General features: G+C 43.8%; 1 protein-coding gene across 4 annotated transcripts in view; it reads right to left on the bottom strand.

Moving 5' to 3' along the window:
* LOC120058364 (protein ITPRID2-like) overlaps positions 1-17,173 on the bottom strand; it is a 36,212-nt gene that overhangs the window by 575 nt on the left and 18,464 nt on the right. For 2 of the 4 annotated variants that reach the window (XM_039006979.1, XM_039006977.1), the window contains 7 exons: positions 11,304-13,633; positions 11,015-11,077; positions 10,235-10,365; positions 9,485-9,629; positions 9,053-9,109; positions 6,723-7,220; positions 5,589-5,722 (listed from right to left, as the gene is read on the bottom strand). In XM_039006979.1, the coding sequence (XP_038862907.1) occupies positions 5,606-5,722; positions 6,723-7,220; positions 9,053-9,109; positions 9,485-9,629; positions 10,235-10,365; positions 11,015-11,077; positions 11,304-13,633 (3,341 nt within the window). In that variant the 3' untranslated portion in view covers positions 5,589-5,605. Of the gene's footprint in view, positions 1-524; positions 5,284-5,588; positions 5,723-6,722; positions 7,221-9,052; positions 9,110-9,484; positions 9,630-10,234; positions 10,366-11,014; positions 11,078-11,303; positions 13,634-17,173 lie in introns of those variants that run through there. The other 2 variants (XM_039006978.1, XM_039006976.1) reach the window with 2 other exon arrangements.

Here is a 17,173-nt window from a genome sequence, read left to right as displayed (position 1 = left end):
AATTAGTATCATTTAGATTTTCTCACTGATCTATATATACACACTACCATTCAAATATTCGGGGTCACTTACAAATGTCCTTGTTTTTTAAAGAAAAGCTAATTTTTTGTCCATTAAAATAACATCAAATTGATCAGAAATACAGTGTAGACATTGTTAATGACTATTGTAGCTGGAAACGGCAGATTTTTTATGAAATATCTACATAGGCGTACAGAGGCCCATTATCAGCAACCATCACTCCTGTGTTCCAATGGCATGTTGTGTTAGGTAATCCAAGTTAATCATTTTAAAAGGCTAATTGATCATTAGAAAAGCATTTTGCAATTATGTTAGCACAGCTGAAAACTGGTGTTCTGATTTAAGAAGCAATAAAACTGGCCTTCTTTAGACTAGTTGAGTATCTGGAGCATCAGCATTTGTGGGTTTGATTACAGGCTCAAAATGGCCAGAAACAAAGTCCTTTCTTCTGAAACTCGTCAGTCTGTTCTTGTTCTGAGAAATTAAGGCTTTTCCATGTGAGAAATTGCCAAGAAACTGAAGATCTCGTACAAAACTAGATGTTGAATTGACGTCTGTGCCCAGTGGGCAACTTTTATAGTATTTTGTTTTGTCGCAATTTGGAAAATTGACCAATAAATGTGTTATTTCCACCAGGCCTGTTGATTTTTTTTTCTTCAATATGTAGTTTAATCGCATAAAGTTTGGCTGGAAACCTGGTTCATGTTAAAGAAATGTATTTGTGCATATCGGGTCAGAGTGGGAAAACCCTGTGTCCATTTCGGAATGGGATACTGACTCCCATCACCATATATCCTCATATTTCAGATCAGGGGGTTGCGCTAGCTTCCAAATTCAAAAGTCTGCATTTTCAAACCACAGACCCTCCAAAAATCTGCGTTCTAACTAAACAGAGATTTTTAATTCATCGTTCCACTCAGTGCTCTAGTCTAGAATGCAGGAAAATACAGGTCAGTTCAAGAGGTTGCCATGTTAAAACAGTTTTCTTTACCCCACATTTTTATAAAATCACATACAATAGTTATTACATTAATCCAAACGATATTATAGCCTTATATGCTTGAATTGGACAGCGTTGATGAAATACCAACGCTATAATAGGTGTGTTGGAAAAACGACCAGCTTCTGACACCCATAATTCATGAATTAGATTTATTTGATTTCATTCATCATTAATGTAACCACAATGTTCAAATACATACAAATAAATAACATGTTTATTTGTGGATGATGTAGTAGTCTGCAAGGACTGACCAAAACTTCAATTTAAGTGAAGTGGCAAAACAACAACATTCTGACATGCAGTCCTCAATGAGGACTTTGATGACCCATAAATAACCCATAAATTACCCATAAATGACCCATTTCTCTGTGTCTGGCATCTGTCTAGGAATGGCAGATGATCCAAGCTAGAATGAGAAAACAAAACACAGTACGCTGATGTAATGTTCACAATGTGTCAACGTGCTGTACACAGAGAAACCATAATAAACAATATAAAGGAGCGCTTTAGAGAAAAGTAATAACCTCAGCAACACAGACCTGTTATTTACACCACGCCAAGTCAAACTGAGTGACACACAAACAGGCCCACAGTCCCAGTGCCCATGGTTGGGGCAGTTCTGCGTCTCAAATGGCACTTTATTCCCTACTGCACTACTTTTGACCCTGGTTAAAAGTAGTGCACTATGTAGGGAATAGGATGCCATTTGAGACGCAACCAGTGTGTTTTCGCCTTGCCATCAATGGTGCCCATTTATGCTCGGGGATCATTCTGTGCCTCTAAACACGTACGACCTAGGAACACCTAATACCTCTGGAGGAAATACCAGAGAATTAGAGGCAGGGGCTGGAGGTGTGGAGCGGGCCGGACAAGCGACTGGGTGCCACCTCAGGGGTGATGCACAGTTCAGAATATAGGGGAAAAGAGATGTTATAAGTTGCATGTTCGTCTGTGCTTGACCATTAGTAAGTACAAGTAAGCTACAGGTAAGTACAGATCAGCTATGTAGTAAGTGGGTCATTCCACAAAATTAGTCCCTTTTGCATTCCTTCAATATTTTAGGTGCACCAATATTTAATTTTAACATAAACATTATGTACATAATTTGTCCAAACTGGAAACGACAAGTTTAATTGGGTTGCATCAACTACTGCTTTTGAAAAGCACCACTTAAATGTATGCATTATATTCATTTCACACCTTTGTCCTGGGTTGTGTTCATTAGGGTAACACTGGAAAACGTTATTTAAAAAAAAATCTACAGAAAGTAAGTCCAGTTAGTCCCTCCACGATTCAATCAATTTCCCTCCGTTTGGTGCCTAATGAATACGACCCAGATGCGTGTTTTCGTTAGTGTCTCATTAAAAACAAACAAAAATTCATACCTGTATTTCTTATCTTAAATAGACGTTAAAACCACTAAATGTATTTGTCCTGAGATATTTTCTTTAAAGGGATAATAAAAAAGATAGATAATAGAGACAGACAGGTGGCCTGAACTGGAGAGTAGAAACACAGTAGAATTAACAGTATCTTGTCTGATAGAGCTCTATATAGTCTTTCTACTAAGGATATTTTCAAGTTCAGAGACAGTGAAATGTATTGCATAGTTAGTTCCAGACCTGGGTTCAAATACTTTATCTGACCTTGCCTGGCTTAATGAGCCATTAGAATAGTCCCAAAACGGTAAACCCTGCCCACCTGGCACTACAGGCAAGCTGAGCAAACAATCAAAGTATTTAAAAGACTTTGCTCTGATTAGTTCCTCATAGAGATGGCATTAGAAGAGGGCATGGTAATTTACAGCTGACACTAAATTTCCATACAACCATAATCATCTTCTAACTCTATTTTTCAACTTTAGGACAAGAGACGCACCCTGATCCACATCTATGTGCTTAAATACAACCCATACACAACGTCAGGATCATATCATAACATAATAACAATGTCACCAACAACCAGAGATGGAATTGGAGAAAAGTCACTCTGGGAACTAACTGATCCTAGAATTTACCTTAAAGTAACTACCCAGTGAAAATCGAACTTTTAAAAGTTCATATTCTGTTAACTCATATCCCCCAAAAACAGTTGACTCTTCCTATACTCATATGTTGCCAGCATTAATTGAAAAAAATAAAACACAAAAATGCTTGCCATTTCCTCATAGAACATGATGTCATCTCCATGAGGAGGAGGAGATAGCCAATCAGCGGTCTACTAGCATTAATATTTTTAAATACCGGGTATATGCCCACACCATTCTGTTGTTGGGGTACACCCATAACATTCCAACACAGAAAAACAGCTTTTTAACACACTTACTAAAAAATAAAAAAAATACAAGGAAAACTATTTAGCTCATATTGTAAGTAATTATAGGTCATGTTTCACAGAAATCTGGAAACACTGGGGAGTTACTTAAACACATTTTGTACATGTCAAAATTATTTTACTTTGCGAACTCTAGTTCCCCTCCAATTCCACCCCTGTGGACAACACATGAGTAATGCAGTAGTTAGTCATTCTGAGTGTTTGAAATAGGACGGTTAAGACAGAGAACAAGACAGTTCACTATAACAGCAAGTATACAGCAGCATTAGTGTCTCCAAGGTACACAGCATACAGGTCTAAAGATACAAGGGAACTCATTTATAAACCTTTGGCAGGAACAAAATATATTTCCAATTTTCACGCAAAAGTGAGCATTTATAAAAACTGAACCTGATGTAAAAACGTGCTCGCCTTCTCACAGACTTTAGACAATGCTTATGCAGATTCTAGTGGTTGAAATATTGTATTGCAAGCAGGCAAGTACATTTATATTTTGTGCAAATGGAGGATATGGACACGCTTATGCATCACAATAAACAGGTTAATAACAAGATGCAATCATTTTCCGTTAGTGAGTAAAGCGAAAATATATTTAGTTTATCCTTGGATTTAAAAATAATTAGACAATCATCTATATCCCTGGCTATTATTTATTATTTATTTCCATGATCATTGCATAATAAATTCCTCACCTTTTCTGTGATGGTGTCATACTCACGAGGTAGCCTATATAGGGCAACAACAAGGACACCATTCATCTCATATCTCCTTTAATTGGACCCACTTCACAGTAGTAAATAGATAAGCTATTTCAAGTATTTTGCTCTATGCCATCCGATCCAGAGCGCAGTTGTATTAACGGTGGAACAGACGGGTTGCAGGTTACTTCTGTAGCCGACATCTGAATACTGTAATTTAACATTTCTCGAGTAGACAATATTGCATTTATACACAATACATCTTTTCACAACTATTGCAGAATAAATTCTTCACCTTTTCTGGACATTATTGGTCCAAATTTCTGAAGTAATCATAGCCTAAAACAAATTACCATGCACATCATTCATTTAATTAAGCCTATTAGATAAGCTATTATTTCAAGTATTTTGCTCTATGCATCAGAAAGGAAGCAGGTTTATAACTAAATTAAAATTTACCAGGTGAATAGGTGCATTGTAGTGTGCATGTCTACCACTGTAAGTAGAGAAGGTTTCAGAATTCGAGGGCAGTGCAGCATCGTTTCGAGAAAAAGTCAATGCAAAACATTAGGCCCAATTAAATTCAAACGGTCTGCTTACAGCTCAACAGCAATTTGCAATAGTTGTTGTCTTTCATGAACTTTTTGTCTATCAGATAGCCTAGGCCTACAGCAAATGTCATTGCAAAAGTATAACATTCTGCAATCACCTCCAAAGACATTTGATCAAGTTCGCTATTGCCATTTCCTTTAGAAAACTGCTCGAATACTTCCAAAGTATACAGCAAATAAGTTTTTTTTTGTCACCATAAAAGGTGAATGATGGGCGTTTTTCAGACAGAGTACTGATGCTCTTTCACTCACGCAGTTTCAGGACGGGTGTATGGTGTGTGCCAAGTTTATAAATCTCAATATTTTTGTATGTATGCAGTCTTTTCAGAAATGGCACACGCAGATATTCAGATATTTAGTGTGAAATTTACACAACGGTTATAAATGAGGCCCCAGAGTATCTGTCAGTCAGCAGATTACTCAGGAGAAGAAACCATAGAAATAAAAAAAACTCTACCTATATGGTTGAAAACACAGTGTTAAGGTATCTGCCATCATCAGACTCTCTGGAAATAGTAGAAACAGTGGTAAAAAGGTTGTTGGGCTGTTCAGTGTATGGCTTCACCAGTGTTCAGGTTGAGTAGAATTGGTAGACTTTACCAGTGGTTATCTTCAACTGCAGGAGAAAACAACAACACTCTTTACACATTGAGAAATAGGGGTGCTAGCCGAAAGCTATGGAGGTGCCAGCGGATGGCTGAATCGCAACAGGTCTATATGGCTCGAAGAACCAATTTGTACAAGTGTATGAAATGAGCTGAGCTGAGCTCCGCTGGATCAGGTATGGTGGATTGCTACAGGGATTCTGGTTACGGCAGGGTGTAGATAACATGAAAGGATCTTTATGGCTTAGTGAAGAAATAGAGATTACTTTCAGTATGAACAGATAGCGTCTCTACCCACAGAATGACAGACACTCACCTCAGATGTAGGACCTGTCAACAGTCTAACAGGGGGTGTTCTCTGGCCAACACAGGTGATCGTAGTGGAGATACGGCCACCAGGAGCTCGCTGGCTATCTCCTGTCGGATCTCATCAGCAAGGCTCTCTTTGATCTGAGGTAGAGGACAGAAGTTACACAGAGAGACTAATCAATTAATCAATCAATCAATCGTCTCTTTGATAGGAAGGGACATAATAACTCATTGACTACACTCAAACAGAAGGAAATGCTCAGAAACTGAGTGAAACAAGGAGGTGCTACAGTATCAGAACTTGCCCAATAAGAAATGCTGGTTTTTCGTTGCATAACGTTTTGCCACAGAGTGCTCTAATGAACACAACCCAGGATTGGCAGTACACCCTGTTCTGTTGGTGTAATAAGGGCTTCATAAATAGTTGATTTTAAACTTAGATTTGTGAAACACAAAACACACATCTCTCATCCCTCAAAATAACTAAAGCTGGAATCCTTAATGGTGAAACTGCTATTTTCCTTTGCAACATTACAACAACAAGTTACTCCAAACAACGAATGCTGTTTTTTCCCCTCGGACATCAATTTTCGCACAATAAAAGAGCACAATATATACAGAATTTGTTTTACCATGCAGCACGACGCTCCTCAGCCTGGCAAAAAAAACAATAACAACGGCGGTCGGGAGGCCAGTGGTGTCGTTTCCCCTTACTTCAGATTCCATCTTTAAAGCCCTGCCAAACACTGACATCAGGCCACTGACTAAGAAGTAGTCCTAAGTTATATCCATAGGTTCCTGTGGAATCCCAATTTCCTTTTGAAGCTTCAAAATGTGGTCCATGCCAAGCGCTTAAATCAGCTCAGTGAATGATTTTTCCTGAGCGGAATCGTCTTTCAATATGGATGTAGTAACCTTGTCCGTTAGCCAAGGACATAATAAAACATGTCCTGGGCGATATTGGCATTGTTATTGCACCTCAAACACAAATACTGGCAGGCACCGGGCATGGTCCAATTTGAGCACTCATAGTTCAGTGAAGGACAAATCTTAATGTTGTCCCGTATTCTAAAATAGAATACAATCTCAATGTTGACCTTTATTCTAAAATAGAATCCTAGAACACACTGAGCTCACTTACCTCCTTGATGAGCTGCTGTAGCTGGGGGTTGTTTGCCCTTCCTACACCTAATCTTCCTCCTCTTCCTCCCTCCCTACCCCTCTCCTCTAGCAGGTGAGGGTCTACAGCTGCCCCTCTTCCTCCTCTGCCCTCTTCCTCTCCTTGCGCTCGATCCTCTGGATGTTGCTCTCCTGTCAGTGCCTGTTCTATGGCATGGTCCTGGGCATCTAGAGGACTGATCTGGCCCTGGGAGAACCCTGTGGAGGCACCAGGCCGTGGAGGGGGGGCTGGGGTGAGGGAGATGGACGCTCGGTACACCTCTGTCTTCTGGGGGCCTGGGAGGGGCAGCTCTGGGGTGTGGGAGGAGCCTGGGTGACATCCGGAGGACCTCATTGGACTGGCTGACCTGGAGGAGCGGCCTGAGCTCGGGGTGGGTGCCATGCTTGGTCTGCTCTCTGCCCCATCCTCGTAGCCCAGCTCTGTCTGCAGGTACAGCGGTTCCATCAGCAGGTTCGACATCTGGAGGGAGAAACCACACAAACCACAAGCATGACACATAGTGAAGTGCGACAAGTAAAACAGTCGGAAAGTATTGAGACCCTTTCCCTTTATTTTTCATTTTGTTACGTTACAGCCTTATTCTAAAATGGATTAAATAAAAAAAAATCCTCAACAATCTACACACAATACCCCACAACGACAAAGCCAAAACAGTTATTTTTTTACATTTTTGCAAATGTATTAAAAATAAGTATTCAGACCCTTTGCTATGAGACTCAAAATTGAGCTCAGGTGCATCCTGTTTACGTTGGTCATCCTTGAGATGTTTCCACAACTTGAATGGAGTCCACCTGTGGTAAATTAAATTGATTGGATATGATTTGGAAAGGCTCGCACCTGTCTATATAAGGTCCCACAGATGACAGTGCATATCAGAGTAAAAACCAAGCTATGAGGTTGAAGGAATTGTCCGTAGAGCTCCGAGACAGGATTGTATCAAGGCACAAATCTGGGGAAAGGTACCTAAACATTTTTGCAGCATTGAAGGTCCCCAAGAACACAGTGGCCTCCATCATTCTTAAATGGAAGAAGTTTGGAACTACCAAGACCAAGACTGACCGCATGGCTAAACTGAGCAATCGGGGGAGAAGGGCCTTGGTCAGGGAGGTGACCAAAAACCTGATGGTCACTCTGACAGAGCTCCAGAGTTCCTCTGTGGAGATGGGAGAACCTTCCATAAGGACAACCATCTCTGCAGCACTCCATCAATCAGGCCTCAGTAGTAGAGTGGCCAGACGGAAGCCACTCCTCAGTAAAAGGCACATGACAGCCCGCTTGGAGTTTTCCAAAAGGCCCCTAAAGAACTCTCAGACCATGAGAAACAGGATTCTCTGGTCTGATGAAACCAAGATTGAACTCTTCAGCCTGAATGCCAAGCATCAAATCTGGAGGAAACCTGGCACCATCATGTCTGGAGGAAACCTGGCACCATCCCTACAGTGAAGCATGGTGGTGGCAGCATCATGCAGTGGGGATGTTTTTCAGTGGCAGGGACTGGGAGACTAATCAGGATCCAGGGTAAGATGAACGGAGCAAAGTACAGAGAGATCCTTGATGAAAACCTGCTCCAGAGCACTCAGGACCTCAGACTGGGTCAAAGGTTCACCTTCCAGCAAGACAATGACCCTAAGCACACAGCCAAGACAACGCAGGAGTGGTTTTGGGATGTCCTTGAGTGGCCCTGCCAAAGCCCGGACTTGAACCGGATTGAACATCTCTGGAGAGCCCTGAAAATAGCTGTGCAGCGAAGCTCCCCATCCAACCTGACAGAGCTTGAGAGGATCTGCAGAGAAGAATGGGAGAAACTCCCCAGGTGTGCCAAGCTTGTAGCGTCCTACCCAAGAAGACTCGAGGCTGTAATCGCTGCCAAAGGTTCTTCAACAAAGTACTGAGTAAAGGGTCTGAATACTTATGTAAATGTGATATTTCAGTTTTTTTTATTTGATCAAATGTGCCCAAAAAAACCCAACCTGTTTTTGCTTTGTCATTATGGGGTATTGTGTGTAGATTGATGAGGGGAAAAAAACATTTAAATCAATTTTAGAATAAGGCTGCAAAGTAACAAAATGTGGAAAAAGTCAAGGGGTCCGAATGCACTGTAGAATTAGAATTCCAAGAACAGACATTCCTATTCATGTGAATGTTCTGTGACGGTTGGACGTGCAGCCATATTGACGATAACAATACAAGGAAGTGAAAGCAAGTTCATTATATTTCTATTAATAGAACACACACCATTACAGGAAGAACAACCTAGAAAATAAAAGCCCAGACCCACTGCAGGTACTCACCGGCTCCATAGCTCTCAGAGCAGAACTGTTAGACAGGCTGTACATGCTGTGACCGCTCTTCATACCGTACAGGAGAAAGGAGAGATAAATATCAACCACACTAATGTTACATTAAAGAAGAGGTACGGGATGATATGATGGGTGGCTAAACAACAAACACAAGAGTAGTGATGTACATGCAGCCTGATGTCATGTCAAATGAGAAGAACCCAGAGGAACCACAGTAGGTGCCATGAGCAAACTGAGTTATGACAAACCATTTATCCAACATGTTTAGGAGTTATGAGTGAGAGAAAGTGCGAGAGAGTATCAGTCGGTCCAGTCCGGTCTGTGTGTGTGTGTGTGTGTGTGTGTGTGTGTGTGTGTGTGTGTGTGTGTGTGTGTGTGTGTGTGTGTGTGTGTGTGTTTCCAGGTGTAGTTTCAGGTACCGACCATGCGGTGGCGGTAGAGACTGTGGTGGCTGGCAGAGCGGAGCTGTTCGTTCAAGGTCAGCAGCCGATCCTCCAGCTGGAGCTCTAGTTCCTTCAGCTCCCGTCTCACTGCTGACCGCAGGCCCTGCAGCTGCTCCGCCTCCTGCCTGGCAATCACATACAGAAAGAGACCACTGTTACCATGTGTGTACAGGTAACTGGCAAAATAATGGAAAAACTTAAGTGAGGGATACAAAGTATATTGAAAGTAAGTGCTTCCACACAGGTGTGATCCCCAAGTTAATTAAGCAATTAACATCCCATCAGGCTTAGGGTCATGTATAAAAATGCTGGACAGGCCATTCATTTTGCTACCATGTCTATGCCTGTATAGGATGACAATGCCCCCATCCACAGGACACGAGTGGTCACTGAATGGTTTGATGAGCATGAAAATGATGTAAACCATATGCAATGACCGCCTCAATCACCAGATCTCAACCCAATTGAACACTAATGGGAGATTCTGGAGCGGCGCCTGAGATAGCGTTTTCCACCATCATTAACAAAACACCAAATGTTGGAATTTCTTGTGGAAGAATGGTGTCGCATTCATCCAATATAGTTCCAGACACTTGTAGAATCTTTGCCAAGGAGCAGTGAAGCTGTTCTGGTTCGTGGTGGCCCAACGCCCAATTAAGACACTTGCATGTATGCATGTCTGTCTGTCACAGACTCTGCTAACATCCGTGTCCGAGGGCCTCTAGCCTACCTCTCGTCGTGACTGAGGTGCTGGTAGACTAACGCCTGTTGTTTCATCAGGGACACTTCTAGATCCATCATCTGGGTCCGGAACACATTCAGACTCCTTCTCTTAGCCTGCAGCTCCTTCTGGAGAGAGGTCTGAGGATAGGAGGGGGGGGGAGAACAACGAAGAAGATTACTTTATTGTCTATTGTCACAGAGACACAGGGAGATTTTCATTTGGGCAAAAAACTGTCTTCTGTAGTCTCTCCTCCGCGACCCAGAAACAGATAAGTGGTCGACGAGTGTCACACGAACGGAAGACTGTCCTCCCCTCTTCGATAGCCACCTTTCATCAAGGACAGTAATGTGTAATCTACCTGAGTCCTTCACGGAAGAGTTTTGATATCTGCCACGCCCCCTTTGAATCAGCTTTCGTTTTGTCGGAGGAGAAAAGCATGCACAGGTTTAGAAACAATATGCTACTTATAATTGTATCTATTATATGTCTTGCACAACTAACCTCATTTGTTTTTATCACTTTACACATTTACTTTGGGATCCACCCCTGTAAACATGTGCCTGATGAAGTGCGAATGGAGAATGAGAGTCATTTCATACAAGTGCATTTTAATCCACGCCGAGCGTGGACGCAGAAGTTGAGCAAATCAAATTGACAAAAGGCCACAGAGATTTGTCTTTGACCTATTTCCCAACCCCCAAGACACACCCCAGGAGAGGTTGGAGGACAGAATTGGTAATCATGGATTTAATTTCTTTAAGAGTGGCAGGTCAGGTGAGTGAATACCTCAAACAGTGGCTGGGCAGATCTCTGAGGATTGAAAATGTCTGCTCTGCATTCTGATGAATTCTGTTGAGGGCAGAGAAACCACAGATCAAATACTTAGTCACTGATAAACTAGTGTGCAAATGTCTCTGCTTGCATTATGGGTGGGATGGCTAGTGTTAGTTGTTAAAACTGCAAAGAGCCTTGCAGAAAGTTATAGAACACATATGTACTACTATACTATATTTGCCATTTAGCAGACGCTTTTATCCAAAGCAACTTACAGTAGTGTGTAGTAGTTTTGTCTCACCTGAGCCAAGTTCTGTACACTTCCTCTGATGTCATGAAGGACCCGTCTGAGCTGCATCTCAGTGGTAGACAGGGCTGGTGGAAGGTGGGAATTAGGGGCTGCCCCCATAGGATCAACTCCATGGGGGTAAGGAAACAGATGACGGTGGCCAGGGAATGGAGTACTGTATGGTTCTCCATAGGGGGCAGTAGAGAGATGTGGAGGCAGTTTGGAAGGTGTGTGTGATGGGTTAGAGTAAGAGCTATGGGCAGTATAATGAGTGTTGCTGTGTAGGTAGCTGTAGGACCCACTATATGGGTTACCGTGGTAGTTATAGTAAGGTGAACTGAAAGGGTCGCTATGGGGCGGGGTATTATAGGAGGAGCTGTACGGGGAAAAGGGGTAGTGTGTGCTGTGTGGGAAGTTGTGTGGAAGGGTGTTGCCCATGTTGTTAGTGTAAGGAGGACTCTGGTGAGAATGGTTAGGGGCCATATGATGGGGTAAGTTGTGGGCTGTGTGCTGTGGGAGGTTAGGGTTATTGTGTTGGGCTAGGTTGTGTTGTGTGAGGTTAGAGTTAGGGTTACTGTGCTGGGTGAGGTTAGGGTAATTGAAGTGCGCCAGGTTAGGGTTGCTGTGCTGGGTGAGGTTGAAGTCAGGGTTGCTGTGCTGGGTGAGGTTGAAATCAGGGTTTCTGTGCTGGGTGAGGTTGAAATCAGGGTTGCTGTGCTGGGTGAGGTTGAAGTCAGGGTTGATGTGCTGGGTGAGGTTGAAATCAGGGTTTCTGTGCTGGGTGAGGTTGAAATCAGGGTTTCTGTGCTGGGTGAGGTTGAAATCAGGGTTTCTGTGCTGGGTGAGGTTGAAATCAGGGTTTCTGTGCTGGGTGAGGTTGAAATCAGGGTTGATGTGCTGGGTGAGGTTGAAATCAGGGTTGCTGTGCTGGGTGAGGTTGAAGTTAGGGTTGCTGTGCTGAGTGAGGTTATGGTTATTGAAGTGGTTCAGGTTAGGGTGGTTATGCTGTGCCAGGTTACGTTGGGTGAGGTTAGGTACGCTGCAGGTGCTCCAGGCACGGTGGTGCTCCACCAGAGGTCTCTCTCCCCACTCAGGAGTGGGGCTGTGCAGTGAGATGGTTGAGCGGGTCAGGTGGCGGGGGATGGCCAGGGGGTAAGGGGGAACTCTGCCTTGAAGCTTTCTCAGATCCCCATCTCTCTGTAGCCCGGGGCCATGAGATCGCTCGGCCTCTCTGTTGATAATTAAGATAGAGCAAAAGCTGCCTCTCCTCTGAACCCCCTCCTCCGCAACCTCCTCTTCCACAATGGACCCCACCTCCAGCTCCACCTGCTCCTCCTCCACCTGCTCCTCCTCCACCTGCACCTCCTCCTCCACCTGCACCTCCTCCTCCACCTGCACCTCCTCCTCCACCTGCACCTCCTCCTCCACCTGCACCTCCTCCTCCACTTCTGGGGTGTATCGGTAGGAAAAGACCGTCCGAGTGCAGTGCCTGACTGTCTCCTGGCCAAACTGGATCCTGACAGAGGAGACCGCACGGGAGGGGCTGAGGAGGGAGGTAGGCAGGGATCGGGACCTCGTCAGGGGGGCTCTTCTCCTGAACAGATCCCTCACTGTCACCTTCCCCTCCATGCAGGCGCCCTGGAGGCCTGGGGACATGGCCCTCTGCTGGGCCCTGTAGAGGGCCCCGTGGACCCTGGCTGAGGCATTGAGGATGGGGCAGCTGGGGCTAGGGCTGGAGAGCCTGGCTTCCATCTCCACCCTGTCAGGCACACCCTCCCTGGCTGGGGCACCAGAGGAGCTGCAGTCAGGGGCCAGGATGGAGCCATGGTCTTCTGTAGGACCAGGCACTGTAGCCGTATCAAGATCAGCCTCAACAGTATGGCAAGTCTCAGGAGTTGACTGAGGAGTCTCAGAGGCAGGATAAGAAGCAGCTTCCTCAGCAGTGCTATGCTGTTGGTCCTGCTCCAAATCTTGGGCCACTCCTCTATCTCCTGGTTTAGGTAACTGGTGGAAGGTGTACTGTGGCACCTCCTGCCGCTGCTCCTCCTCCCCAATAGGGCTCTTGCTCCCCCTCCCGTCCTCCTCAAGGTGTTTCTGTAGGACAGAGGGTGTCTGCACAGCCTCCTCCTCCTGTTCCTCCTTTAACTGCAGCCTCTCAAAGGCAGGGTGTTCAAGGGCTAGAGGAGTGGTCACCTCCCCAGCGTAGGACATCAGCATGGTCTCACAATCACAGCTGTCAGCGCTCTCCTGTACCTTTAAATTGTTAGCTGAGCCATCAGTAGAGGGGCCCTCTGCAAAACCACTACTGTCTGACTGCTGGCTGGTTGTTCTCAGTTGTTGTTCTGTAATGGAGATAGGGAGAGAGAGATCAAACAGGCAAAGCGTCAATACAGGACTAAGATTGAATCGCACTACACCGGCTCCGACGCTCATCGGATGTGGCAGGGCTAGTGCGTACGGCCCAGTACATCAATGGGGCCAAGCTTCCTGCCATCCGGGACCTCTATACCAGGCAGTGTCAGAGGAAGGCCCTAAAAATTGCCAAAGACTTCAGCCACCTTAGTCATAGACTGTTCTCTCTGCTACCGCGCGGGCTGCCCAATTGCAGGACTCCCGACTGTAGACTAACTAGGCCTATGCGCTCATAAATGTGACAAAACACAATCTACAGCTATTTTTTATGAATAAGCTATTGATCCTCTGTGGCTAAATTATGCTGGTGTAGTATTTTCATTTATGTCATTTATTTATAGAGACAAGAGTAATTATATAATTTGGCAAATGTATTTCAATTCATCTGCAGCACTTCCAGCACCCCTTCCTGCAGCGCTGTTTTCTTACATTCGTTGTGCTCTCGCCAAGGCCAAATAATCAACACTATTATTAATTAAATTGATTGTGGTCAGTAACCCCTTTAGACTGGCTTACTGGTGCTCTTCCATGCCGTCCCTAGGAGGGGTGCGTCACTTGAGTGGGTTGAGTCACTGACGAGGTCTTCCTGTCTGGGTTGGCGGAGATCTTTGTGGGCTATACTCGGCCTTGTCTCAGGATGGTAAGTTGGTGGTTGAAGATATCCCTCTAGTGGTGTGGGGGCTGTGCTTTGGCAAAGTGGGTGGGGTTATATCCTGCCTGTTTGGCACTGTCCGGGGGTATCATTGGATGGGGCCACAGTGTCTACTGACCCCTCCTGTCTCAGCCTCCAGTATTTATGTTGCAGTAGTTTATGTGTCGGGGGGCTAGGGTCAGTCTGTTATATCTGGAGTATTTCTCCTGTCTTATCCGGTGTCCTGTGTGAATTTAAGTATGCTCTCTCTAATTAATTATCTTTCTCTCTTTTGGAGGACCTGAGCCCTAGGACCATGCCTCAGGACTACCTGGCATGATGACTCCTTGCTGTCCCCAGTCCACCTGGCTGTGCTGCTGCTCCAGTTTCAACTGTTCTGCCTGCGGCTATGGAACCCTGACCTGTTCACCGGACGTGCTACCTGTCCCAGACCTGCTGTTTTCAACTCTCTAGAGACAGCAGGAGCAGTAGAGATACTCTCAATGATCGGCTATGAAAAGCCAACTGACATTTACTCCTGAGGTGCTGACCTGTTGCACCCTCGACAACTACTGTGATTATTATTATTTGACCATGCTGGTCATTTATGAACATTTGAACATCTTGGCCATGTTTTGTTATAATCTCCACCCAGCACAGCCAGAAGAGAACTGGCCACCCCTCATAGCCTGGTTCCTCTCTAGGTTTCTTCCTAGGTTTTGGCCTTTCTAGGGAGTTTTTCCTAGCCACCGTGCTTCTACACCTGCATTGCTTGCTGTTTGGGGTTTTAGGCTGGGCTTCTTTACAGCACTTTGAGATATCAGCTGATCTAAGAAGGGCTATATAAATACATTTGATTTGATTTAGAGCTTATGGTGTAGGAGGCCTACTGTTACTATAATATTTAAAATTATCAGCAAGTAACCTAGCCTACAATTACAAAAGAGTAAATTCAGTAAATCAATGAATCCAATAGTTGTTTCAGCTATATTGTTATTGAAACAATGTAGGCCTTATGACCTTTGATGACTTGTATTCGCATCAGTAGGCTAAGTGTCTGAAATGCATCAGAAAAGTATTGGAAAGTTCAGGAAATATCAGGGAAGCTCATCAGCTAGGCAATAGGCCTAATTATCTGTGTGTAGAGAAAATCTGCATTGCTTTCATTTGCTTAACTAATGATCATGAGCACTCACCTCAATGTAGCTAACATTTGCCAGCCTAATTGTGACCAAATATCCAAACAGAGATTCACTGAAAACAAAAATCTGTCCGTGATTGATTTATCAAGATGAGTTTCCATGCTTGTCGCAAAGCAGCACCATGACGCTGTCCCAATTATCAGTTGACCACACATGTCAATTGCTTTACATTTATTATAACCAGTGGTGTAGTGCTGTTTGTTTAGGTAGCCTACGGGAACGGCATTTTATTATTATTATTATTAAACTAGCATTTCTGAATGAAAGTTGGTACTGACATGAAGCCTATTGTTTAAATTATTTTAGAATATACAGTACCAGTCAAAAGTTTGGACAAATCTACTCATTCAAGAATTTTTCTTTATTTTTACTATTTTCTACATTGTAGAATAATAGTGAAGACATCAAAACTAAATTTCGTTCCTTCTTAATGCGTTTGAGACAATCAGTTGTGTTCTGACAAGGTAGGGGTGGTATACAGAAGATAGCCCTATTTGGTAAAAGACCAAGTCCATATTATGGCAAGAACAGCTCAAATAAGCAAAGAGAAACGACAGTCCATCATTACTTTAAGACATGAAGGTCAGTCAATACGGAAAATTTCAATAACTTTATGATGAAACTGTCTCTCATGAGGACCGACACAGGAAAGGAAGATCCAGAGTTACCTCTGCTGCAGAGGATAAGTTCATTAGAGTTACCCGCCTCAGAAATTACAGCCCAAAAAATGCTTCACAGTTCAAGTAACAGACACATCTCAACATCAACTGTTCAGAGGAGACTGTGTGAAATCAGGCTTTCATGGTTGAATTGTTGCAAAGAAACCACTACTAAAGGACACCAATAGAAGAACAGACTTGCTTGGGCCAAGAAACATGAGCAATGGACATTAGACCGGTGGAAATCTGTCCTTTGGTTTGATTAGTCAAAATGTGAGATTTTTGGTTCCAACCTCCGTGTCTTTGTGAGACGCAGAGTAGGTGAACGGATGATCTCCACATGTGTAGTTCCCACGTGAAGCATGGAGGATGAGGTGTGATGGTGCTTTGCTGGTGACACTGTCAGTGATTTATTTAGAATTCAAGGCACACTTAACCAGCATGGCTACCACAGCATTCTGCAGCGATACGCCATCCCATCTGCTTTGCGCTTAATGGGACTATCCAGGCTGTGTAAGGGCTATATGACCAAGGAGTAGAGTGATGGAGTGCTGCATGAGATGACCTGGCCTCCACAATCACCCGACCTCAACCCAATTGAGATGGTTTGGGATGAGTTGGACCGCAGAGTGAAGGAAAAGCTGCCAACAAGTGCTCAGCATATATGGGAACTCCTTCAAAACTGTTGGAAAAGCATTCCAGGTGAAGCTGGTTGAGAGAATGTCAAGTGTGTGCAAAGCTGTCATCAAGGCAAAGGGTGGCTACTTTGAAGAATCTAAAATATATTTTGATTTGTTTAACTTTTTTGGTTACTACATGATTCCATATGTGTTATTTAATAGTTTTTATATCGTCACTATTATTCTACAATGTAGAAAATTGTAAAAATAAAGACAAAACCCTTGAATTTGTAGGTGTGTCCAAACTTTTGACTGGTACTGTACATACAATGCATCATCCAAATTGCATGATTGCCAA

This window comes from Salvelinus namaycush, chromosome 13, assembly GCF_016432855.1.
Source record: "Salvelinus namaycush isolate Seneca chromosome 13, SaNama_1.0, whole genome shotgun sequence".
NCBI classification, from domain to species: domain Eukaryota; kingdom Metazoa; phylum Chordata; class Actinopteri; order Salmoniformes; family Salmonidae; genus Salvelinus; species Salvelinus namaycush.
This window is presented reverse-complemented; position numbering and strand designations above follow the sequence as displayed.